Here is a 22,630-nt window from a genome sequence, read left to right as displayed (position 1 = left end):
GTCCCGCGAGCTCCGTGATCCTGCCGACTTACTGCGGGCGGAAGTGCCGGCTCCGGGTCACCTGACAGTAGAGTCGGCTAGACATGGCGTCTTCCTTGCTGGCTGGCGAGCGGCTGGTGCGCGCTCTGGGTCCCGGTGGGGAGTTGGAGCCGGAGCAGCTGCCCCAGAAGCTGCGAGCGGAGTTTGAGGCCGCACTGGGAAAGAAACACAAGGGCGGCGACAGCCACAGTGGTCCTGGACGCCTGGTTCCCTTCCGTCTAATCCGGGATCTGCACCGGCACCTGAGAGAAAGGGGTGAGCCCCAACTCCCAGTCCGGGTTCGAAAGCCTCGTTTTCAGAATCTACTTCCAGAGGTCGTTTTCCATCACTCTCCGCCCCAAAAAGAATCATCTAGCCAACCTAAGAGTCACCTCATAAACCGTAGGGCCGTTCACTCCCTTCACAACTCCCTGAGAATTTCTCGTCTATAACAAAATTGAACTGCGCAGTTTCTGCTTTTCTGAGTTTTTCTTCTTCAGTTCCTGGCACACCTGAGCCATGAGGAAGTCCAAGTTTTAACCCAGTACCACCTCACTGGTTCAGTTTCTTCCTTTCGGGCCACATTACTTAGCTTAGTGGGTTTGTCCTGTTCGGGAATCTAGATTTATTTTTATCTCAAAAGCAAGAGTGGTCAATTATTCCTTATTCTCTGCTATTGTTTTTTACTGGTTAGTTTGTTTGTGATAGGATGAAGAAAGCTGTGTAGAAAGTTATATGAAGAGTAGCATCTGAGATCTTGTCCTAGCTCTGCCACTCATTTCCCTTGGTGTAGTCATTTTCACTCCTTGGACCTCAATTCCCTTATCTGTCAAGGGAAGGAATAGGACAAACTGACATCTTAGGTTTGTCACCATAACTTGCATAGCCTAGCTAGAAGTGCAAAGGGTAGATTCCTCAACTATTGGAACTGAAAAGGACCTTAGAAAGGAATATCTAGTCCAGTGTTCTCTGAATACGCAGCATCACTTTGACCTAAACCTATCCAAGGCAGATCTATGTGGCCACAGAAATGACCTAGCCCAAAGGCAAATGTAAATGCCTTATGTGTTAGTTGTGACATTGGCAATAATTGAGAACTAACAAAGTCAGCTCTGCAGCACCAGGAGAGGCTTATGAGATATCATCCTTGAGTCTTCCCAAATAAAAGTGATCCTGGAAAATGATTTAGAAATGGCATGTTTTATTTTGGTAGGAAGAATAAAAGGGCTAGAAACTTCTCTGATCTTAACCCTGCAGTCTCAGCTCTGTGGATCACTCTATTTTGGGATACCTTTTCTTCCCAGACTCCACATTATACCTTCATGAGCTCCTGGAAGGAAGCGAAATCTATCTCCCAGAGGTTGTGAAGCCTCCCCGGGTATGTAAGAGATATGTTTGAGAGAGTGGACCTTAGCTGAGTTGGACTTATTCATGATACCTTAAATTTATTAATTAACTTTCGAGCTTAAAAGTTTGCCTTTTAAATCTTTGGGCACTGGGGTGGGAGGAAGCAGATATTGTCCTCCCTGGTTGACAGATTGGAGACATTGCGCTGCCTGGGATGTGTGCCAGGAGCAGAGAAGGAGCGAGCCCTGGGTTGTGCAGCAGCTGGGGAGTGTGGTGCCGAGCTCTGAGGGGCAACTAGTAACCCTCTTAGAGTGAATCCTGCTTCCCTGGTTGGGGATCCGCGAACCATTTAATTCAGCCCCAAGGCTTTGGCTTGAACCCCCAGCCTCCGGAATGGGTCAGGGTCTCTGAAAGATACAAGGAGGCGGGAAACTTTGGACTCTTGGGTCTAGGCCCTGCTTGTGTCCCAGGTTTCAGTGTGACTGGGTCTCTTTGACTTGGAGAAGGGATTCGAGGCTGTGGAGAGAGTGAGAGCAATGTCTCTGGGGATGCTGCATGCTGGTCAATTTTGGGGTGGTGTGGGAGGTGACTGGGAGAGCTGACCTTTAAGTAACTGAGATTAGAAACTGATTTTGGGGAAAAGTGATAGTTATTTGTGATTTAAGACCCCTGTGAACATTGATGTTTGTAGCATATTTTCTAACAAGCTAGGGTTATAATTCTCATTTGATTTTTCTGCCTCAGAACCCAGAGTTAGTTGCCCGGCTAGAGAAGATTAAGATACAGCTGGCTAATGAGGAATATAAGCGGATCACCCATAATGTCACCTGCCAGGTAAGAGCCTACTCGTCAGTACCATGGACCAAGAAGCTCTGAAAGCAGGGCCCTACACTAAGCGGTATGTTGTTCACAGACCATAGAAGCTCTGTGCCACACATACACCAGATACAATCCCCAGCTCATTCACTGAGGCCCTGGACTCAAATGGTGACTGACTCTTCAAAGTTGTTGGGGTGGGGATGAACCTTAGAATCTTTATTCTGCTAGTGAGTACAAGTAGGGGTCCCTACTATTCTCTGGCAAGGCTCTTGGAACAGGAGATGGGTAGATGAATCCTGGGAGCTTATGTCCTTTCCCTGAAATGCTTGATCTGTGGTCCAGAAAAGAGTCAAACTGGTGCAAAATAAAAGAATCTATGGAGAGGGAAGTGGATGTGGTTCAACAAATAGAGCATCCGCCTACCATATAGGAGGTCCAAGGGTTCTGTACCCAGCGCCTCCTGGCTCGTGTGGTGAGCTGGCCCACTCGCAGTGCTGCTGCATGCAAAGAGTCCTGGCCCATGGCAGGAATGCCCCCGTGTAAGGGTGCCCCCTGCACAAGGAGTGGCCCCTGCACAAGGAGAGCCACCCTGCACAAAGTCACAGCTTGCCCAGGAGTGGTGCCACATACACAGAGAGCTGACGCCACAAGATGACACAAGAAAAAGAGACACAGATCCCCAGTGCTGAGAGAAATAAATAAATAAATCTTTAAAAAAAAAAAAGAATCCATGGAGAATACAGAGGTAAGGTGTTGGAAAACAGAGAAGGCAGAGCCCAGAATTTCAAGTGGGTACTCTCTAGGTTACTCCTGACCTGCTTCCATTCTAAAATCATCTTCTTTTTCTATTTCCCAGGACTCAAGGCATGGCAGGACTCTCAGTGACCTGGGCAAGCAAGGTGAGGTACCAGGAAATCAGGCTGTGAAAGCTTCTCCCTGGGATGGGTCATGGCTTTCCTCCCTATCCCAGTGCTCCAGGTTTAAGCCTGAGCTATTCGGGCTGCTGTTTGATGGGAACCTGGTGATGGGGGAGGTGACCATGAGATGAGAGGGGCTCCTGGAGGATGCTGATCTAAAGTTTTCTTTTCTGGCCCTCTCCTAAAGTGAGGTCAGTGAAGGCTCTGGTCGTTACCATCTTCAACTTCATTGTCACGGTGGCAGCTGCCTTCATCTGCACTTACCTTGGAAGCCAGTATATCTTCACAGAAATGGCTTCGGTGAGTAGGCACTGGGAAAGACAGAGTGTCCTGATGGGAAAGGGAAGGTGTGTGTGCAAGTTCCTCGACAGGTTATGCAGTAAACAAGAAGAGGCACGTGTAAGCATTCTAGGAGTTATGAGGGTAGATAATAACCCCCAAGAGAAGCCAGATCTTCTCTTCTTCTCTCCCCAACTTATTAGCTAGATTAGGGTTCTCTGTCCTTGTTGGCATTGTTAGAGGCTGCAAAGCAAAGTGCTGGCCTGCATCCCCTAAGCCTAATCCTCCCTCCACAGCGGGTGCTGGCTGCTGTAATCGTCGCCTCTGTGGTGGGTCTGGCTGAACTGTATGTCATGGTGCGAGCGATGGAAGGCGAGTTGGGAGAGCTATAATTGGTGCCTCATCATCAAAGTCTGAAGAAGGTTGGGGGACTCCAGGCTCCCAGGTGCCAATCACTGACTCTTTGTACTCAGCTCCAGTTAGTCAGAGAACCAGGCCAGGCTACCTGCTATTCCAGAGGATACTCAGGCAACACATCTTTAAACTGAAGAAGTGGTCTATAAGTACTTTCTACTGAATCTGGTACCCCATCTACCTCCTCCAGTCCATTCTGAGCACTGTTGGGGCTGGGTTTTTTTAACATCAGGAATAAGTGGAATCCAGGCCTTTCTAGAAGTACACCATACTATACTGGACTTGCCCAATCGCATAAATTAGTTGTCATTCTTTGCCCTCATGTATTTGAGGCAGACCTCTAATTTAGGTCAGAAGCCCCTAAGAAGACAGAAGGGGTCCCTTTTCTCCAGTTTGTACTAGAAGGGGAACTGATAAGACGTTATCAAACAAGAAAAGGTGGGTACGGGATGGTGGAACTGGAAGCAAGGCAGCTGCCATTTTGGAATTTTAGTTTTGATCTCCATCCTCCTCTTGCCTTTTTCTGAGTTTCTCTATACTTCGGCCTGTCTCTGTCACTCACCAACCCTTCTTCAACTTCTCACCTTCTGCTTCCAAAAAGAAAAACAATCTAGGTGGCACAACATTATGTCCGCTTTTAATTGCAAAATCCCTTGTGTTTTTGGATGGCAGGAGCATAGCTACTGTCGATTGTCTCAACCAATAAAGGGGGAATTCTTTGTAGACAGGGACTATTTGTACGTTAAAGGATATATGTAACTATACATAGGATTATGAGTATACTTATAATTACACATAACTTAAAATTGTTACACAGCATAATGCAGGCTATTTCATGTGAGTTCGTAAACATGTTTGGGTTGAGTGCAAAAAATAATATGTAAATGTTCACAGTTGACTAACCATTTTATATGATTGCCTTGGGTTTCACAAGAATCCTAGAGATTGGAAAAGGGAACCGTATTAGGCACCTTTTCCAGAAGACAAAGCTGAGCCTGGGAGAAATCAAATGACGAGCTTGTGACCTTTCATCGGGTAAACAGCCAAGGACTTCTTGGTTGTCCTGAAGTCTCTGTGTAATGTTAAGTTCCAAAGAACTCAGATTAGTGGTGTGATGGTAGAACTTTGTAAAGTACTTAAAGGGATATCTGTATTATTTACCTAATAAATATTTATTGTATCCTGTGTACTCTTATTTCACAACCTATAACACATAACACAAAAACACAGAGATTTCCGTGGTTCTGAGAAGTATTCAGTCCTTTCCTAATGACAGATTTTGTCTTCCTTTTTGTTCACTGTATGAACTACAGGGTCTTATTTTTTTCCCCAGAGCACTCTTCTGGGTGTTTTTGTTTTTGTTTTTGTTTTGAGGTCCTGGGGGGCCCAGGCTTGAAGCAGGAACTCATATGTGGGGAACTGGCATTCAACCACTGAGCCATATCAGCTTCCCTGAGTTGGTTTTGTCATTTGTTTTTGCTTGTTCCTTTTTGTTTTTTCTAGGAGGCACCAGGAACAGAACCCAGGAACTCCCATGTGGGAAGCCAGCACTCAACTGCTTGAGCCACATCCACTCCCCCCATTCTTAGATATTTTACATTCACTGTCTCAGCAGATGTCACCTCTATGCTGTTTGCCTGCTTTATCTTGATATTACAAGTCTGATCTTCTCAGAGCAGTGTTCCACAGGAGAGTCAGGGAGGCGTTAGGCCCTTCTGTTCCACCATAGATAACTTTATTGAGAAATCTTAGGGTTTCTCTAGTTTGTTTGAAAATATATCAGCTGTGAAGAAAATGCAGGTGGCATTTTTCAGTGTTTTTGGTAACCTGAATGATTTAAGATTGAGTTATAGAGCTACACTGAAGCTTTGTGAAGTTTTATGACTCTATTTACCTGTGCCTGTACTTTGTGGAAAAAGATGTCCATGTTCCCCCAGGTGACCAGGATTTAGATTGAAAGATTTCCAAATCTTCAGTAGCCAGCCAGCCTCCTCAAACAGCTTCTGACCCCAGGGCACCTTCCCACAATGAAGTGGTCATCCCATTCCCATTCCTCTTTCATCCCTCCCACCACCACCACCCCCCTTTAGTAGGATGGGGTCTCTCTTGGTCCCATCCCTCAAATCCTTCATACTTTTGAGAGCAGGACTTGTGGCCATAGCTCTGCACTACCTATAGCAGGTGCATGTGGCGTTGAGCATTTATTGAGAGCTCCTTTATATGCCAGGCACTGTGCTAGCTTCTGGGGATAGAAAGAAAAAAGACCTAGATTCTACCTGGTGAGGAAGAAATGGCCCACTGTGCAAGGTGGCTTCTGTCTGCAAGGGCAGAGTTAGAAATAGGAATCAGATGGCCTGTCCTCCAGGTCTTGTCAGAAGGAAGGGAGGCCCTTCTTCCTGTTCCTCACCATACCTTCCTTTCTCCAGGGCGCTCAGTACAAGGCTCCCCGGCAGGAGGTCAGAGGAACAAGAAGTGTGGGGCCCTCCCAGTTCCTCAGGCCTCCTAAATGGTGAGGGAGAGGGAGCTAGTGTTAATGGAGAATCCTTCACCATGTGCCATGCACATGTAATGCATTTTACCTAGCGTTTTTTGGGTTTTTTTAAAGATTTATTTTGTTTATCCCCCCCTGGTTACTTGCTTGCTGTCTGCTCTCTGTGTCCATTCCTGCACGTTCTGTGTCTGCTTGTCTCCCTTTGTTGCGTCATTTTGGCACCAGCTCTGCGCGGGCCGTGGGCTGTTGGCTCTGTGCAGGCTGCGGGCCAGCTTGCCTTCACAAGAAGGTCCTGGGAGGCCAACCCAAGGCCTCCTATATGGTAGACGGGAGCCCAATCTGTTGAGCCACATCTGCGTCCCCCTACATGATCTTTTCTGATTCTCAAAATGGATAGGAGGAAAGTATTATCATCCCCATGTGGTTTCAGAGACTTGACAAGGTTAGTAGCTGAGCCAGGATTTGAGTGCAGTGCAGATTGATTGCAAACCCCTTGCTTTTCTCTAAAGCAGAGCAGCTCCAAAAGTGGCGCTAGCTAGAGAGTCTTGAGAGCAGGGGAGCCCACAAAGGCCCCCATACCCCCAGGGTCTGTCCGTGGAAGCTCTGAACCTTCCAATTAACTATGCCCCTAAGCCTCCCCTGAAGCCTGCTCAATACTTCCACCCAAAATGTGTGTGGAACCTGATCCTATTTAAGGATTAAGTGATGGAGATAAATTTCAAAAGCAAACAGCCCCATCCCCATTCATTTGCAGGACTCAATCCAGATTAAGGTATGGAATTCAGATCTTATTTGGAGATTAGTTGGTATTAGAGATGACGGTGATACCAAACCCAATGTTGGGGGAGTGGAGGTAGCTCAGTGGGTGAGCGCCTGCCTCTCATGCACTAGGTCCCAGGTTCAATCCCTAAGAAAAGAAAAAAAACAATGCTGCTGCACCATCCCCCTAGCACGTCCCAGGTCTGTCGGGTGGTCTTCGCAGCGCCAGTTCTGAAGGCAGCCAATCTGGTCTTTGTGAAAATGAACTCAACCTAAGCCCTAGGCTCCTATTTCTACCTTCATGTCATTCCTGGGAGGTAGGACGTCTGGAAAGGGCCCTGAACCATGTAAGGGTTTGTCCCCAGCAGTCTAGCTCACTTAGGTAACGGCCTGAAGGGCTCTCAGGAGAGGAACAGCTGCCCATTCTATTTCAGAGGGAGTTAATGTCAGATAGGTTGAGAAGAATCAGAGGCCAGCCTGGGTGGAGAGGGGGGAAACATGCCCTCCGCCCCCCGAAGGTGTCCCAGAGCGCTGGGCAGCAGGAGTAGAACCTGTGTCTACACTGGCCTGGAGGCTAGGGGACGGTAGAGATCCTTGAGCCAAATTTTGTGTGGAAGGAGCAGGCAGGGGATCCAGTGCTGATGTGTTCAGTCCAAGGAGGGGAGAGGATGGGGGCTGCATGAGCCAGAGGAGGGGTCTTGCAAATCCTGGACCTAGATTAGAAGTGGCCCAGATTGGAGATGATGGCTGGGGCATAGATGAGATCAAACAGGCTGCACAGTGAGGTGAGGAGAGTAGTTCTGAAGAAGGGTGGGTTCCAAAAGCCCCAGCCTGCCCTCCCGGGGCTACAGCCTTAGCCCCTCCTTGGAACTGCCCGGCAGCGGGACAGGAGCAGTGCCAACCCACTGAAGCGTGCTGAGGTGTGCTGTTAGAGCCGGGAAGCTGGCCCAGTCTTTGGGGCTCCCAGGGCTGCTGGAGGGTGTCAGGCAAAGACCAGGAGCACGGGGGAGGCTTCAGCCTGGGGCTAAGCATTCTGGCTTTCTGTTCAGCAATTCTGGAACCACACCTGGTAGGGAAGAAGAAGGGGTCTATTCTGACTCTGTCACCCCTCCCTCCAGGGGCAGGAAAAGCAGAACCTCAAGACAGGATATCCAGAGAGAAGGGTGGCTGTGGGCCAAGCCCAGAGCTGCCTGTGCAGGGCACTCCCAACCTAAGGAGTCTCAGGGGCTCTACCTGTATCTTGGCCTCAGGGAGACATGTCACCCGGGCCAGGTGCTCACCAGAGCTGATGTCAGGGTAGGGCCGTGCGGCAAACACTCCAGCTCCAGCAGCTGCCCCCGGCTGTAGGGGTCTGCTTCCTCTGGTAAGGACCCAGCCCACGAGCATGACCCAGGGGCCAGGACGGGAGTCAAGCAAGAGACTCCCTGCAAGAGCCTTCTGCCTCCACCAAGCCTCAAGCCCTCCGCTGAGGGAAGGCCCTGCTCCCTGCCCTGCTTCGACCTTCCCTCATCACACCCTTCGCCACCTCCTCCCCCTGCCTACCCGTTCCCCATCAGAGCACCTGCTGGGGCTGCATCCCGGGGCTGGCCGCAGAGCTGGCTGAGGCCTGGTCAGGGCGTTCCCACATCAGACCCCTCCATTTGGGGTTTTATCCTGCTCAGCATGGCAACCCCACCCTCAGGAGGGGAAAGGTTCAGATTTCAGTTCAAAGAGAAGCCCTGGATAGGGGAGGCCCGAGGCAAAGATGGGGCTTTGTGGCCTCTGCCCCTCTAGGACTTCACAAAGGCTGCTGCTCCCAGCCTCCGTCCTCTAACCTCACACTCTGGCACTCTGTGTCCAAATCCCATCCTACATGAAAAATCCTCCCCGGGGTCTTTCCTGAAAACCAGAGCGTTCCATCTCTCCAATTCTCCTGGAGCCCTCCTCTCTCTGGAGCCCTCCGTGCTCTGGTCTCAGCTGCCTTCAGGGAGGCTGGAGTTCTATCCCATGACAGCGGACTGGGCCAGTGAGGCTGGACAAGGCGAGGAGAGTGTTGGCGGGGGTGGGGGCAGCGGATGAGTTGGACCACCCAGCCCTCAGCAGGGCTGCAACAGGTGTCGCCACCAGCTCTCCCGCAAGTCTGCTCTGAGCACTTTCCCTATAGCTAACCTTTCTCCCAGGCCCCTCGAGAGCCCAGAGAAGGCTCCACAGGTACAATTGAGGGGTTTTAAAAAACGTGTTTGTTTTTACAGTGTTCTCTTCCTTTTCTAAGAGAAGGGGGGTTGTATTTGAATTTCCTTTCAATCTCTCTCCTGATCTATCTCTGCCAACCTCACTGCCTCCCACCCCAGACTCCAAGAGAGGTGCACCCTAGGGGTGGGTTTGGGGGAACACAGTGACCAGTTCCCTGAGGCTCAGCCATCTGAGCAAGCAGGATCTCAGGCTAAGGGTGGGCAGAAAGGCCGAGCCAGAACCCCACCACCTACTGCCCTTCTCTCTCCTCCAAGACCCTAATCAGCTCGAAGGAGCAAAGCAAGCCCAGGGCTGAGAGGGGCAGCTGGGTCACTCCTGACACCATCGGAGGGGTTCAAGCTCCTGCTTCGCTGCTGGTGAGTGTCGGGGGATGCTCAGCACGGAAGGCTGGCTCTCTGAGGTCCTCCCTGGTCCACAGCTTTTCTGGTGCATGCAGCTGGCCTGGATCCCACATGGGTGGGATACAGCGAGTCCCTTCCCAGGCCCCTACCCACCCCCTCCTGAGGCCCAGCTTCCCCTCCTTTACCTGGGCAGGTCCCTGCCTCCTGCCTGTCTACCCCAGTCAGGACAATAGTCTTCAACTCAGGACCAAGGAACCTTTAATGGGGTGGGGGAGGCGGCTGGAGGGGGGCGCCAGGGAGGGCTCAGCTGTGTGGGCTCTGGCTCCTACTTCTGATCAGGGGCTGGGCAGCCGAGCCAGTACTGGGCGATAGAGCGTGGGTAGGGGGGAGTCACAGTGTCCACTTGCCGCGTGCGGAGGTTCACTCGGTAATACTTGTCTGGAAGAGAGGACAGGGAGGGTGTGTGAGACCCGGCCTGGTCCTGCCCACTCCACCCCTGAGAAAAGTCCCAGCTCGCTCCTGAAAGGGGAAATAAACATTCACGATGCACTAAGGACCGCTGGCCTGGCTTTCCAGGGCCACTGCCACGAACCGTGTTCCCTGGAGACCAGGGAAGCAGGGAAGACCCAGGCTAGACCATCCGCAGGGCTGGCAGGGGTGGCAGGGGTGGCAGGGGATCCCACCTCCAGAGAAGAAGTAGACGCTCTGGATGGGTTCGCAGGAGGCAGGCACAATCCAGTCCCTCCCAAGGAGGTCGTAGTTGTCTCCCAGCCCCATCTCCTCACTGGAGAACAAGGACAGCCAGAACGAGCGGGCTGGTCGGCGGGGGTCCTGGCTGCGGCTGCGGCTGCGGCTGCGGCCACGGTAGGAACGGAAGCGCTTGCGGTTGCGACGCTTGGTCTTGAGCTTCTGGACCAAGGAGGAGCTGGTGGCCAAGCCTGAGATGTACATGCGGCCAGCCATGGCTGCGTCCACCTGCTGGGGCACACCAGGCCAGCCCTGGCTGATGAGCTGGGGCTCTTTAGTACCACCTGCGGCAGAGAAGGAGCAAGTGAGGGGCCTTGGGGACGTGGGCCCTGCTGGAGGGAGCATCTGGTATGGGAGGACAAGCTGTGCCTTGCCCAAGGACAGACAGCAAGCTAGTAGCAAAGCCCAGGGCTTCTGCCTGCCCGCTCAGTGCTTTTCCCCGGCCCTCCCTCAGCCCTCCCCCTGGGTGTCTCCTCCCCACCCCCGACGCCTCCCTAGTGCTTTCTCCACAGGCCCCTCCCTGTGCTGGCTGCGCCTCGCACTAGGCAAAGTCCAAGGTGTGGGGGTCCAGCCTGAGCCAAGCCACCCCCAAAGGTCAACAGAAGCAAAGTTTGGGCTGAGCAAACAGCTCTTGATCAATAGTTCCTCAACCACAGCCCCCTTGGGCCAGCCCTCCCCCCATCAAGGGGTCCCCAGCCCTTTCGAGGGGTAAGCATGACTTGTCCCCTGTCTGTACCAGAAGATCTGCCCCAGAAGAGTATCTCCAAGATGTTCTCCCAGTTGCCCCGCTTCAGCAGGACAAAGTGCTCAAACACGGCCGACCGGGAGCTGTCTTCACACTCCTCCTGTCTGGGCTGCTCATGGAACTGGTACTCCCAGTACTGGTTCCCTGCAGAGCGGGGCAGCTGGTGTTAGCAGGGGCGGGCATGAGCCCAGCTCGAGAGCCCAGAGGCTGTGGCAGTTTAGGGCTCCTGGCATGGGGGGCGGGTAGAGCCTGTGACTTGTCCCTGGGGAAATGCGGAGGGAAACCAAGGCAGTTCCCTGCCTGGCCAGTCTCCCACCCACTCCCGAGTACCCTTGAAGAAGTAGACCCGCTCCCGGCCACTGAAGCTGTGGGCAGGGAGGGCCAAGGCTGCGTCCACGTCGTCCGGGATGCCCTGGAAGCCTTCAGAGATGTTGCGGGGGTAGTTGGGGTCCAGGACCCCATCCTCGAAGCGCCAGTACTGACTCCCCTAAGTGGTGGGGAAGGGGGAGAGGGCTGAGGTGGCAGCCCTGGGCAGAGACCCCCACCTGGCAGCAGCTGTCCCCAGCTGCCCTGTCCTCACAGGGCCCCAGGTCCCACCCCAGCCCTGGGCACCTGGAAGAGGTAGGTCTTCCCCTGACAGTTGATGCGGGTGAAGGCGGCATCAATGGGCCCCTCAATCCCCCAGACATCTCGGATGAGCTTGGGGTACCCAGGCCTCACTGCCTTTTCATCCAGCTCATAGCAGTACTGCCCTGGGGTGGAGAAGGCTGTGTGAGGGAGGGGGTGCTCCTGGGGCAGACCCCCCCCCCAGACCTGTCCCCAGAGTCACCTCGGAAGGCAAAGAGGGAACCATTCTTGAGGTCGGTGAAGGCATCAAAGGGCTTCCCACTGCACAGCTCCTCCTCTGCCGGGGACCCGGTGAGCTCTGGATCAGTGGACTCAGGTCCTCGAGGCCCCTGCACGCTCGGTACATTGTCCCCCGTAGGCCTTACACCGCCCTGCTCAGGCCCAGGGGCCTCTCCCGCGGGGGTCGGAACGGGACCCTGCTCAGGATTCCCCTCAGGCTGGGCGAAGACGCTGGCGTTGGCTTTGGTCTCCTCGTGGTAGTCATAGATCCCGTACTCATCCTCGGGCAGAGTGAATACATCCCCGCGAGTCACTGCAAGCAGGGGTAGGAGGTGGGTGGTGATGAGCCTCCAGCTACAGAGGGGACCCCGGGCCCACCCGCCAGGACTCTGAACGCACCTTGGGGCTTGCACTCAGCCATGTAGTCGGTGCAGCAGCTCTGGTAGTAGGAGCAGAGCTCGTCACACTGGCACTTCCTACTGGCGTTGAAGCCCTCAGTGCAGCGGCCCTTGCACGACTCTGTGGGGATGGGGGGTCAGTTGGCATGACCAAGCCGCGACCACCCTGGCCCACCCCACATTCGCCCAAGTGGCCACCACCAACACCCCCCCCCCCCCGCACCTTGGTCAGCCAGAACAACCCAGGCCAGCAGGACCAGCAGCAGAAGGGGCCTGAGGGGTGCCATGGCAGGACCTCCGGCTGAGGACTGGCCAGCTGAGCTCTGAGCTCTCTGGGGTCTAGGGCTGGTGCCTGAGGAAGCAAAGGAGAGGAGGAGACTGGGAGGGAGGGAGGGGAAGAGGGAGGGAACTAGAGAAGAGTAGCTGCCCTCTCTGCTGCTGCTCTGTTTGCTCAACCTCCCTCCCAGGCTCCTGGACCCCGTCCCCAGAGACCGCAGCTGCAGAGGGTCATATTCCCAGAACCCTGGGCCTGGAAGAGCTAGGAAACGAGAGATCTTTGCCAAGTTCAGGGTCAGCTCAGGAGCGGGGATAGCAGAGTGGGCCTGGAAGGCAGAAAGTAGGCCCACTCTGCCACTTACTGGCTGTGTGACTTAGGCAAACTGCTTGACCTCTCCGAGCCTTTCCAGTAAAATGGGACTGATAATACTTGCCTCATGGTGTGTTGGGAGATTACATGAGCTAAAGTAGGCAAAATGCCCAGTGCCTGGAGGAGCTCCAAATTCTTTCTCCATAAATGGTTATTGATCCATGATTTGCTTGATCAGGTGCATCCCTGCTTGGGTGGTTCACCCTAATGACTGTTCTGTGTATTTAGGGCAGGGAAAGAGGGGTGGGAAGAGAGATGGTAAACTGCTCTGGGGAGTTTTTTTTATCATAAAAAAACAATGTTTCATTTCTGAGTTCTTCCCTTGGATACATTGATTTCACCAAGTTGATATTCACAACACAGGAAAACTGGTTGAATATTAACCGTTGGACTGGATTTGATTTCTGAGTCTTCCCGAATTCTGGGCAGGCCACTCGCTCTCTCCCTGTCCCAGCCTCCCCCTCTCTAAAGAGTGGGAGTGCGCTAGTTCCGCACACTTTCAGACACTTGGAAGTACAGTCCCTCTACCAAAATATGCCCACTGGCACACAACACCTGATTTTGTGCACAATTTCAGGGGGTCGCAGACCTCCTGAAGTCCTCCTGCCCCCTGCAGGAAGTGATCCCCAGAGCTTCCAAATGACTTTCTGCTCTGTAATCAGAGAGAAGTGTGACTTTAGGCAATCTCTTCTCCGTGGGACTCGGCTGCTTCCGCTGTAAACTGTAACCTCTCCCTCATACAGATGTGTGAGGCTTGAGAAAGAGGCGGCACGGATGGGCACTGAGAGCTGTACAGAGTCGTTCTTACGATAGCTCTAGCCGCGAGGAGGGGAGGGGCACACTCAGCGCCGTCGCCCCGGGTTCCAGCGTCACCAGGGCTGAACAGAAGCAGTCCTCTCCCTCTCCAGCTTCTCCTCCCCTCACCCGCACCCAGCACCGCGGACGCGGGGGGCGGCCAGGAGGAGCGGCCCGGCCGGGGTGCGGGCGTGGCTGGGGAAGAGCGGGGCGGGACTGCGCCGGCGGCGAGGGAGGAGCCCCGCGAGGCCCAGAGGCGGGGAGGAGACTCCGGGTCCGCAGCTAATCCGCGACTCCGCCGCTGCAGAGCGCCGCCGCCGCGCGGGGCCGGAGAGGGAGGCGCGCTTTGTTCCGGCCACAGCCTCCCCGACCCTGCGGCGTCTGGGTCCCTGCGTCGCCTCTCTGCTCGCTCTTGCCGCCCGCCCCCAGCATCAGGGCCTGCCTCCCCTTCCCCAACCCCTCCGCCCTCGACCCTGCCCTCACCCCTCCCCCGAACTTCTGGCCCGCGCCCTTGCCTCACCCTCTTCCTCATCCCTCTCTTCCGCATCTCCTTCCCCCGGGTCCGCAGCCGGTCTCCGCCGCCCGAGGCCCCGGGTCGCTCGGCCGCGCCCCGCCCCTCCAGGCCCGGGATGTCCCTCGCCGCCCCGCGTCCATGGTCCTGACGCTGCTCCTCTCCGCTTACAAGCTGTGCCGCTTCTTCACCATGTCGGGCCCACGGCCGGGCGCCGAGCGACTGGCTGTGCCGGGGCCGGACGCGGGCGGCAGCGCAGGCCCGTGGTGGGCCGCCGGCGGCCGCGGGCCCCGCGACGTGTCACCCGGGGCGGGCGCCGTGGTGCAGGGAGCCCTGGAGCGCGCGCTGCCCGAGCTGCAGCTGGCGCTGTCCGCGCTGAAGCAGGCGAGCGGCGCGCGGGCCACGGGCGCCGGCCTGGCCGAGGTCTTCCAGCTGGTGGAGGAGGCCTGGCTACTACCGGCCGTAGGGCGCGAGGTGGCCCAGGGTCTCTGCGACGCCATTCGCCTGGACGGCGGCCTCGACCTGCTGCTGCGGCTGCTGCAGGCGTCCGAGCTGGAGACGCGCGTGCAGGCCGCGCGCCTGCTGGAGCAGATCCTGGTGGCCGAGAACCGGTGAGGGCGCCGGGCCGGGGGGAGAGCCCCGCTCCACGAGGGCGTTCGGACGCCTGGGTCTCCCTTTGCCTCGCACTGTGCCTAGCCCGCCTCGCCTCACTGCAGCCCTGCACGTTAAGGTCAGCGTGTCCATTTTACAAATAAGGAACCTGAGGCTGGGGTTCCTTATTTGGAGCTAACAAAGAGCTAACGGTGCAGCCAGGATTGACTCGCAGGGCTAGGGGGGAGGAGGACGTGGACTGGGAGAGGAGTACTGGAGCTGGTCCCTACATGTCTCTGGTCCTGTGGATCGAGATGGGTTCCTATTGCCAGTATCCCCTGAATCCACAGCCCTTCTTACCACCGACCTGGGTCCCTTCCCTCCCCTCGCCCATCACCCCCCCCCACCCCCCCACACACACACCCACACGGGAGGGGATAGGAACACGCGGTCAGGGGGGTGGGGACGGGAGGACCCTCCCCTCTGTCCTCTCCCCAGGCTGAAACGAGTGCTAACTTAAGGGTTACTCACCCCTTCACAATCTCCCTCCCGCTTCCCAATCCACCTCCTGCTTCCTACTTCTTCATTCTGGTCCACGGTAACAGGCCAGACATGATCTCATTCTGCAGCTGCTGGGATGAATAGGTGGAGGAAGAGGAAACTGAGGCACAGAGCTAGGCAGGGTTTCAAACAGATTATGTGTTCTCTCCCCCTTCCCCACTTGGTGCCAAGATACAAGTATCTTGGGATCTCCCCGGAGTGGAAAGACCCTGAGGGGTTCACTCTCCCTCCCCTTTGATGCCAGGCAAGACCAGACTCTCACACTCCAGCCTCGCACCAAGCTCTACTCCCCTAAGCTAGAAGGACTTTGGAAGGGTCACTTTCAGCTTTAGCAGCTCCCACAAGCGGGATGAGAATGGGATATGGGTGCATTCCTTGCCATTTTCCAAAAAGAAAAATAGCCTTATAATTGGCGGAAATGATACAGCTGTCAAAATACTTGAATGAAAAAGAAAAAAAAAAACTTGAGTGCTATTGTTGTCACCACTCTTGCTTCTGTAATGAAGACATAGCTTTTGTGCTTCCCTCGCCAGTCTCCTTACCAAATTTTCTCTTTGTTGTCTTTTATTGGGCACGGATCTCTGGGACTGTCCTGAGATGCAGGGTGGGCTGTTGGCTTAGTTGTCTCTTAGTTGATGATTTTGCTTCTTTTATTTTTCCTTTCCTTTCTTAAAAGTTTATTCTGATTGAATTTTTTTTCTTGTTTTCTGGGTAAGCCACTCTTCTGGAGACTGGATAATAAAACATGTAAAAATTTTAAGGAAAAAAAAAAAAACGTAATTAAACCGGTTGGGAGGCCAAGTTAGGATTCTGCTTGTTTGGCAAATTATTAACTCCCGTTTAACATCAGGTGCACTGATGGCGATGGGACATGAATTTGGAGGGCTAGCAAATGGAAATGGTGTTCACTAGGTGTGGTGGGGCCCAGGTTGGAGGACATGCCCTGTAGATTTGTTATTGTGGGGAGGGGGGCAGCTATGATTAGAACCCCTGGGAAATGGGTGCAGTCAGCACCCTAGGAAAAGGAAGGCTCTAAAATGCAAACAGCACTGCTATTTTCAAAGGTGAAAATAGTGATCGTCACCTGGTTCAGAATTACTCAAAGTAGTCACCAACCAGTTTCCCTGTCCCAAGAAACAGTCCTGGTGCAGGTATCTTTTCAGGACCAAGGACAGAACACAGCGCTTCCGGCAGCGATCAGTTAGCATCCTTTCAAAGAAAGGCAGGGGTCTCTGCACCTGAGAGGGAAGGGGAGCCAGAAAGGAGAGAAGAGGGCGACACGCTGAGAATTTATGCTTATGAAACCATTTCCCTGATTCACTAACCAGCCCCGCCTCTGCCTCCTCTTATAGTAAATCCTTCCATCAGTGTTCCCCACCCATTTTTGCCAGCTCTTCTTCCCAGGAGCCTAGGACAAAACTGCCTTCACCCCCAAATATCAGGAGAAGCCCAACAGGGTAGCATCCTCTAAGCCTGGCCCTACCTGTCAACCCTCTAAATTCACAGTCCATCTCCAGCAGGGGACCTTAATGAATGCAGCCTCGGAGACGTTAAATGGCTTTTCTGCGAATATACAATGAATAAGTGGAGGAGACAGCCTTTAAAGAACAAGAAACTATTATTGCACATAAATTCAAAAAATTCAAAGGACAAAATGATTTACAGTGAAAAGGTCTTTTCTCCACCTAGATCCCCTCCCTAGAGGCAAACTTGCTAAAAGTTTCTTGTATGTCCTTCTAGAGTCTATGCACATATAAGCACTTGCATCTATATGTACATGATAAGTACATGTTTATATATAGGTACGATTTCCCCCTTCTTTGGAGCTGGGATTTGAACCCACGCCTATGTGATTCAAAAGGAAGTGTCCATTTCACGAGGCCCACAGCCTCTCAGGCAGCTGGAGAATTGGGTCCTGGGTGAATAGAAAGCACACATCAACTCGGGGGACTTGTCAGGTGTGTAGGGAAAGCCTAGGGCAGGGGGCTCAAGAGACTCAAAATGAAGTCCTCATTCTGAATTAATGTTCCTGTGCCAGGATGTTCACTGGGCCTCAGTTAAGTCCTCTGAACAGCCTACCCCTGATATTAGGAGTTTATACAGCTGGATTATTCTGGCAGCGCAAAGCGCAGAGGAAGGATCTCGGGTGCTAGAGAGAGACAGACCTGGATTAGAATCTCATCTATGTTTCTCACCAGCTGTGTGACCCTGAGTAGGTCACATAACCCCTTTGAGCTCTGCTTGGCTTTCTCATTTGTAAACAGAACAGCTGCAGTACCAGCTGCCCTAATTGGGGCCAGAACAAGCAAGATGTAGATGACCTGTTCCTTTAGAGATGGGCTACAGAGAAGCTTGAGTAATAAGATCAGCAAAGCTGCCCTGGCCTGATGGCATGTTCTATGCTCAACTGGACCCTGCAGTGGACCCAAAGTTCAGGCACTGATGTCATTGCAGTACCCACTGGAAAAGGACTCCTTAGCTGACTGGGTCTCTGTGTCACCTGTGGAGGACATTTGTGGAGGTCAGGAAGACAGGGAAACTTTACTTCTGCCTGCGCTGCTGGCCTCCAGCCTCTCCCCCTTGTACCCACCCTCTCCAAAGTAGCCAGAGTGTTTCCTAAAACCCAGATGTGACTTGGTACTCCCCTTCCCGAAGCCTTTCAGTGACTTCTCATTTGCCATGAAAATCAAGCACAAATGTTATGGTATATCTCAGAAGGCTCCCAGACCGATCTCTTCTTCCCCCGTTACTTCTCAAACCCTCCACTGACATGTGACAGTTCCCCAAGTGCACCAGCTCTCAGATACCCGCAACATAATCTGAGTATGCTGTCTCTTCTCCTGGCTACAGCCTCCATCATTTTTTTTTGAGGTACTGGGTCAGGGATTGAACCCCAGACCTCATATTTGAGGAGGTGGCACTCAACCACTGAGCTACACCAGCTCCCCTGAGTTGGTTTTATCCATTTGTTTGCTAAAAAAAAAAAAAAAGATGTATTTATTTATTTATTTCAAGCCCCCATTGTTTGTGTTCACTGTCTTCTCATCTTCTTTTCCATAGGCACAGGGAACTGAACCCGGGACCTCCCATATGGAAGGAGGTACCAAACTCTCTAGAGCTATATCCTCTCCCTGTTTGCTTTATCTCTCATTGTGTTTCCTTGTTGTGTCTCCACCTTGCGTCACCTTGCCATGTCACCTCGGCTGTCTTGCTTGTCTTCTTTAGGAGGCACCAGGAACTGAAACTGGGACTTCCCAGGTGGGCACCCAGCTGCTTAAGCCACATCCACTTCCCTGCTTGTTTTGTTTTTGTTTTTAGGAGGTACTATGGATCAAGTCCAGGACCTCATATGTGGGAGGCAGGTGCTCAACATTTTGAGCTACATTTGCTCCCCTATCATCTTTTAAACACTGCCTAGGCAACCATTCCAATGGATTTAAAGTCTATCTTTTTATCTTATGTTCTCGCAAAATCTTTATTGTTATTTTGTGTGTGTTTTTAAGATTTATTTATTTATCCTCCCCTCATTATTTGAGGTCACTCTCTGCTGGTCTTCTCTTTTGGAGGCACCGGGAACCACACCCAAGACCTCCCATATGGAAGAGAGGGCCTCAATCACTTGAGCCACTTCAGCTCCCTGGTTTGTTGTCTCTCGTTGGCTTTCCTCTTTGTGTCTCTTTTGTTGTGTCATCTTGTTGCATCAGCTCACCGTACCTGCCCACCATGCCAGCTTGTCTTCTCCAGGAGGCACCAGAACTGAACCCACAACCTCCTATGTGGTAGGCAGAAGCCCAATCACTTAGGCCACATCCGCTTCCCTATTGTGTGCGTTTTTAATTTACATTAAATGGTGCTGTGTTTTGTAGTACATTCTGTTTCTTACTTTTTTCACTTAAAGGGTTTTTTTAAAAGATTTATTTATTTATTTATTTATTTATTTCTCTCCCCTCCCTCCCCCATCCCGGTTGTCTGTTCTCTGTGTCTATTTGCTGCGTCGTCTTTGTCCACTTCTGTTGTTGTCAGCGGCACGGGAATCTGTGTTTCTTTTTGTTGAGTCATCTTGCTGTGTCAGCTCTCCATGTGTGCGGCGCCATTCCTGGGCAGGCTGCACTTTCTTTCGCACTGGGCAGCTCTCCTTACGGGATGCACTCCTTGCACGTGGGGCTCCCCTATGCGGGGGACACCCCTGCGTGGCATGGCACTCCTTGCGCACATCAGCACTGTGCATGGGCCGGCTGCACACAGGTCAAGGAGGCCCGGGGTTTGAACCGCAGACCTCCCATGTGGTAGACGGACAACCTGACCACTGGGCCAAGTCCACCGCCAAGGTTTTTTTTTAATTTATGAAATTCACATAGCATAAATTTAACTATTTAAAAGTGAACAATTCAGTGGCATTTAGTACATTCACAATGTTGTTCACCTCTATCTAGTTCCAAAACATTTCCGTCACTCCAAAATAAAATCCTATATCTGTTAAGCAGTTCCTTTCCATTCCTCTTTGCCCTCAGCTCCTGGCAACCACCAATCTGCCTTCTGTCTCTATGGATTTACCTATTCTGGACATATCATATAAACGGAATCATACGATATGTGACCTTTCAGGTCTGGCTTCTTTCATTTAGTGTGATGCATAATGTTTTTGAGGTTGATCCACGCAGTAGCATTTATCAGGACTCCATTCCTCTTTATGACTGAATAGTATTCCATTGTATGTGTATACTGCAATTTGTTTATCTGTTCACCTATTAATGGACATTTGAACTGTTTCCACCTTTTGGCTATTTTGAATAGTGCTGCTATGAACATTTGTGTACATGCTTTTGTTTGAGTACCTGTTTTCAGTTATTTGGGGTATACACCTAGGAGTGGAATTGTTGGGTCATATGGTAATTCTAAGTTTAACTTTTTGAGGAACCACTAAAATGTTTTCCACAGTAACTGCACCATTTTACATTCCTACCAGCAATGCACAAGGGGTCCTGTTTTTCCACATCCTTGTCTACATTTGTCATTTTTTCTTTTTCTTTTTTTTCTCTCATAACCATCCTAGTGATTGTGAAGTGATACCTTATTATGGTTTTGATTTGAGTTTTTCTAATGATTATTAGAATTATTATGCATCTTCTCATAAGCTTGTTGTCCATTTGTATATCTTTTCTTGGAGTAATGCCTATTGAAGTCCTTTGCCCCCTTTTAAATAGGGTGGATTGCCTTTTTGTTGTTGAGTTGTGTGGTCTTTATATATTCTGGATAACTAGACCCTTATCAGACATATTGTTTGCAATTATTTTCTCTCATTCTGTGGGAACCCACTGTAGGTTGTCTTAATTTTCTTAAGTGCTTTGCTGTTGGTTTTTTAGCCTTATTTTGTACATTTAATAATTGAAAATATAAATAAAAAAAGAAAACAGTTGAATAAAAACATGCACTTCACATTTAAATGTACTGGCTTGCTTCACTCAACATGATGTTCTCCAGGTTTATCCATGTTGTCATATGTTTTACAACTTCATTTTTCTTACTGCTGCATAATATTCCACCATGTGAACAGACCACAGTTTGTTTATCCATTCATCTATTGATGGACACCTGGATTGTTTCCAACTTTTGGCCATCGTGAATAATGTCACTATGAACATCGGTGTGCAGATGTCTGCTCTAGGTTCTTCTGGGTATATATCCAGGAGTGGTATTGCAGGGTCACATGGCAAGTTATATTCATCTTCTTTAGGAACTGCTAAACAGTCTCTCACAGGGGCTGTACCATTTTGCATTCCCACCAACAGTGAATAAGTGTTCCTATCTCTCTACATCCTCTCCAACACTTGTAGTTCTCTGTCTTTTTTTATAGTGGTGTGAAATGATATCTCATTGTAGTTGTTTTTGTTTTTTTTTTAAAGATTTATTTATTTATTTAATTCCCCCCCCCTCCCCTGGTTGTCTGTTCTTGGTGTCTATTTGCTGCGTCTTGTTTCTTTGTCCGCTTCTGTTGTCTCAGCGGCGCGGGAAGTGTGGGCGGCGCCATTCCTGGGCAGGCTGCTTTTTCTTTCACGCTGGGCGGCTTTCCTCACGGGTGCACTCCTTGCGCGTGGGGCTCCCCTACGCGGGGGACACCCCTGCGTGGCAGGGCACTCCTTGCGCGCATCAGCACTGCGCATGGCCAGCTCCACACGGGTCAAGGAGGCCCGGGGCTTGAACCGCGGGCCTCCCATGTGGTAGACGGACGCCCTAACCACTGGGCCAAAGTCCGTTTCCCTCATTGTAGTTTTTGATTTGCATTTCCCTAATCATTAGTGATGTTGAGCATTTCTTCATGGGTTGTTTTGTTTTGTTTTGTTTTGCTATTTGTAGTTCTTCTTTGGACAAATGTCTATTCAAGTCATTTGCCCAAATTTTTCTTGGGTTGTTTGTCTTATTATTGTTGAGTTGTAACATCTCTTTATATATCCTGGATGTTAAACCCTTATCTGACATGTGATTTCCAAATATTTTCTCCCATTGAGTGGGCTGCCTTTTCACCCTTTCAACAAACCAGTGAGGTGCAAAAGTGTTTAATTTTGAGGAGATCTCATTTATCTATTTTTTTCTTTTGTTGCGCATGCTTTGTGTGTAAGGTCCAAGAAACCACCACCTACTACAAAGTCTTTTTTCCCCTCTTCCGGCCCCCACCCGCCCTGCTGTTTTTGCAGTCTGTGTCCATTCATTATGTAATCTGTATCTATTTCTCTTTTTGTCTTCTGTTCTCATTTTTCTCCTCTAAGATTCATCAGGATTCGATCCTGGGGACCTCTGATGTGGAGAGAGTTTCCCTGACACTTGGCGCCCCTCAGTTCCTGGTGCGCCTTGCCTTGACTCTCCCCTTTGTCTCTCTTTTGTTGCATCATCATCTTGCCGCGTGACTCACTCGCACAGGCACTCGGCTTGCTGCACAGGCATACCTTTTTTTCTTTTTTAACTAGGAGGCCCCAGGGATTGAACCTGGGTCCTCCCATATGGTAGACAGAAGCCCAGTCACTTAAGCCACATCCACTTCCCACTACAAGGTCTTGAAGATGTTTCCCTCCATTTTCTTCTAGTAATTTTATGGTCCTGGCTTTTATATTTAGGTCTTTGATCTATTTTGAGTTGATTCTTGTATAAGGAGTATGATAGGGGTTCTCTTTCATTCTT

The 22,630-nt window shown here is 51.5% G+C and overlaps 3 protein-coding genes across 4 annotated transcripts in view; 2 read left to right on the top strand and 1 right to left on the bottom strand.

Moving 5' to 3' along the window:
- The first annotated feature begins 51 nt into the window (after positions 1-51).
- Positions 52-5,399, top strand: TMEM199 (transmembrane protein 199). Of its 2 annotated transcripts, none has more exons than XM_058283809.2 (6): positions 52-294; positions 1,323-1,396; positions 2,110-2,199; positions 3,041-3,083; positions 3,289-3,401; positions 5,298-5,399. In XM_058283809.2, the coding sequence occupies exons 1-6, from the start codon at positions 84-86 to the stop codon at positions 5,355-5,357; spliced, it is 591 nt and encodes a 196-aa protein (XP_058139792.1). In that variant the 5' UTR covers positions 52-83; the 3' UTR covers positions 5,358-5,399. The 2 variants fall into 2 exon arrangements, with proteins under 2 accessions (XP_058139792.1, XP_058139791.1); XM_058283808.1 differs by lacking the exon at positions 5,298-5,399 and adding an exon at positions 3,677-4,974.
- Positions 5,400-9,858: 4,459 nt separating this feature from the next.
- VTN (vitronectin) lies at positions 9,859-12,723 on the bottom strand. The gene is made up of 8 exons (XM_004449957.5): positions 12,577-12,723; positions 12,355-12,474; positions 11,939-12,268; positions 11,722-11,861; positions 11,440-11,596; positions 11,101-11,253; positions 10,301-10,648; positions 9,859-10,055 (listed from the first exon to the last, which is right to left on the bottom strand). Exons 1-8 carry the CDS (start codon positions 12,638-12,640, stop codon positions 9,943-9,945), a joined length of 1,425 nt encoding a protein of 474 aa, XP_004450014.2. The 5' UTR covers positions 12,641-12,723; the 3' UTR covers positions 9,859-9,942.
- A 1,308-nt stretch (positions 12,724-14,031) lies between these two features.
- SARM1 (sterile alpha and TIR motif containing 1) overlaps positions 14,032-22,630 on the top strand; it is a 26,423-nt gene continuing 17,824 nt past the window's right edge. Inside the window, exon 1 of the mRNA XM_058283806.2 lies at positions 14,032-14,916. Within this exon, the coding sequence (XP_058139789.1) occupies positions 14,447-14,916 (470 nt within the window). The 5' untranslated portion in view covers positions 14,032-14,446. The remainder of the gene's footprint in view (positions 14,917-22,630) is intronic.

Source organism: Dasypus novemcinctus, chromosome 21 (assembly GCF_030445035.2).
Source record: "Dasypus novemcinctus isolate mDasNov1 chromosome 21, mDasNov1.1.hap2, whole genome shotgun sequence".
Lineage (NCBI taxonomy): Eukaryota > Metazoa > Chordata > Mammalia > Cingulata > Dasypodidae > Dasypus > Dasypus novemcinctus.
This window is presented reverse-complemented; position numbering and strand designations above follow the sequence as displayed.

Excerpts from the sequence above, each read along its gene's own strand:
- TMEM199 (XM_058283808.1), top strand. The coding sequence starts at position 84 with ATGGCGTCTTCCTTGCTGGCTGGCGAGCGGCTGGTGCGCGCTCTGGGT. Across the intron at positions 1,397-2,109 it reads AGGTTGTGAAGCCTCCCCGG|AACCCAGAGTTAGTTGCCCG; the intron begins GTATGTAAGAGA and ends TTTCTGCCTCAG. Across the intron at positions 3,084-3,288 it reads CAGTGACCTGGGCAAGCAAG|TGAGGTCAGTGAAGGCTCTG; the intron begins GTGAGGTACCAG and ends CCTCTCCTAAAG.
- VTN (XM_004449957.5), bottom strand. The coding sequence starts at position 12,640 with ATGGCACCCCTCAGGCCCCTTCTGCTGCTGGTCCTGCTGGCCTGGGTT. Across the intron at positions 11,862-11,938 it reads TTCCCTCTTTGCCTTCCGAG|GGCAGTACTGCTATGAGCTG; the intron begins GTGACTCTGGGG and ends TCTCCACCCCAG. Across the intron at positions 11,254-11,439 it reads GCGGGTCTACTTCTTCAAGG|GGAACCAGTACTGGGAGTAC; the intron begins GTACTCGGGAGT and ends CCCGCTCTGCAG.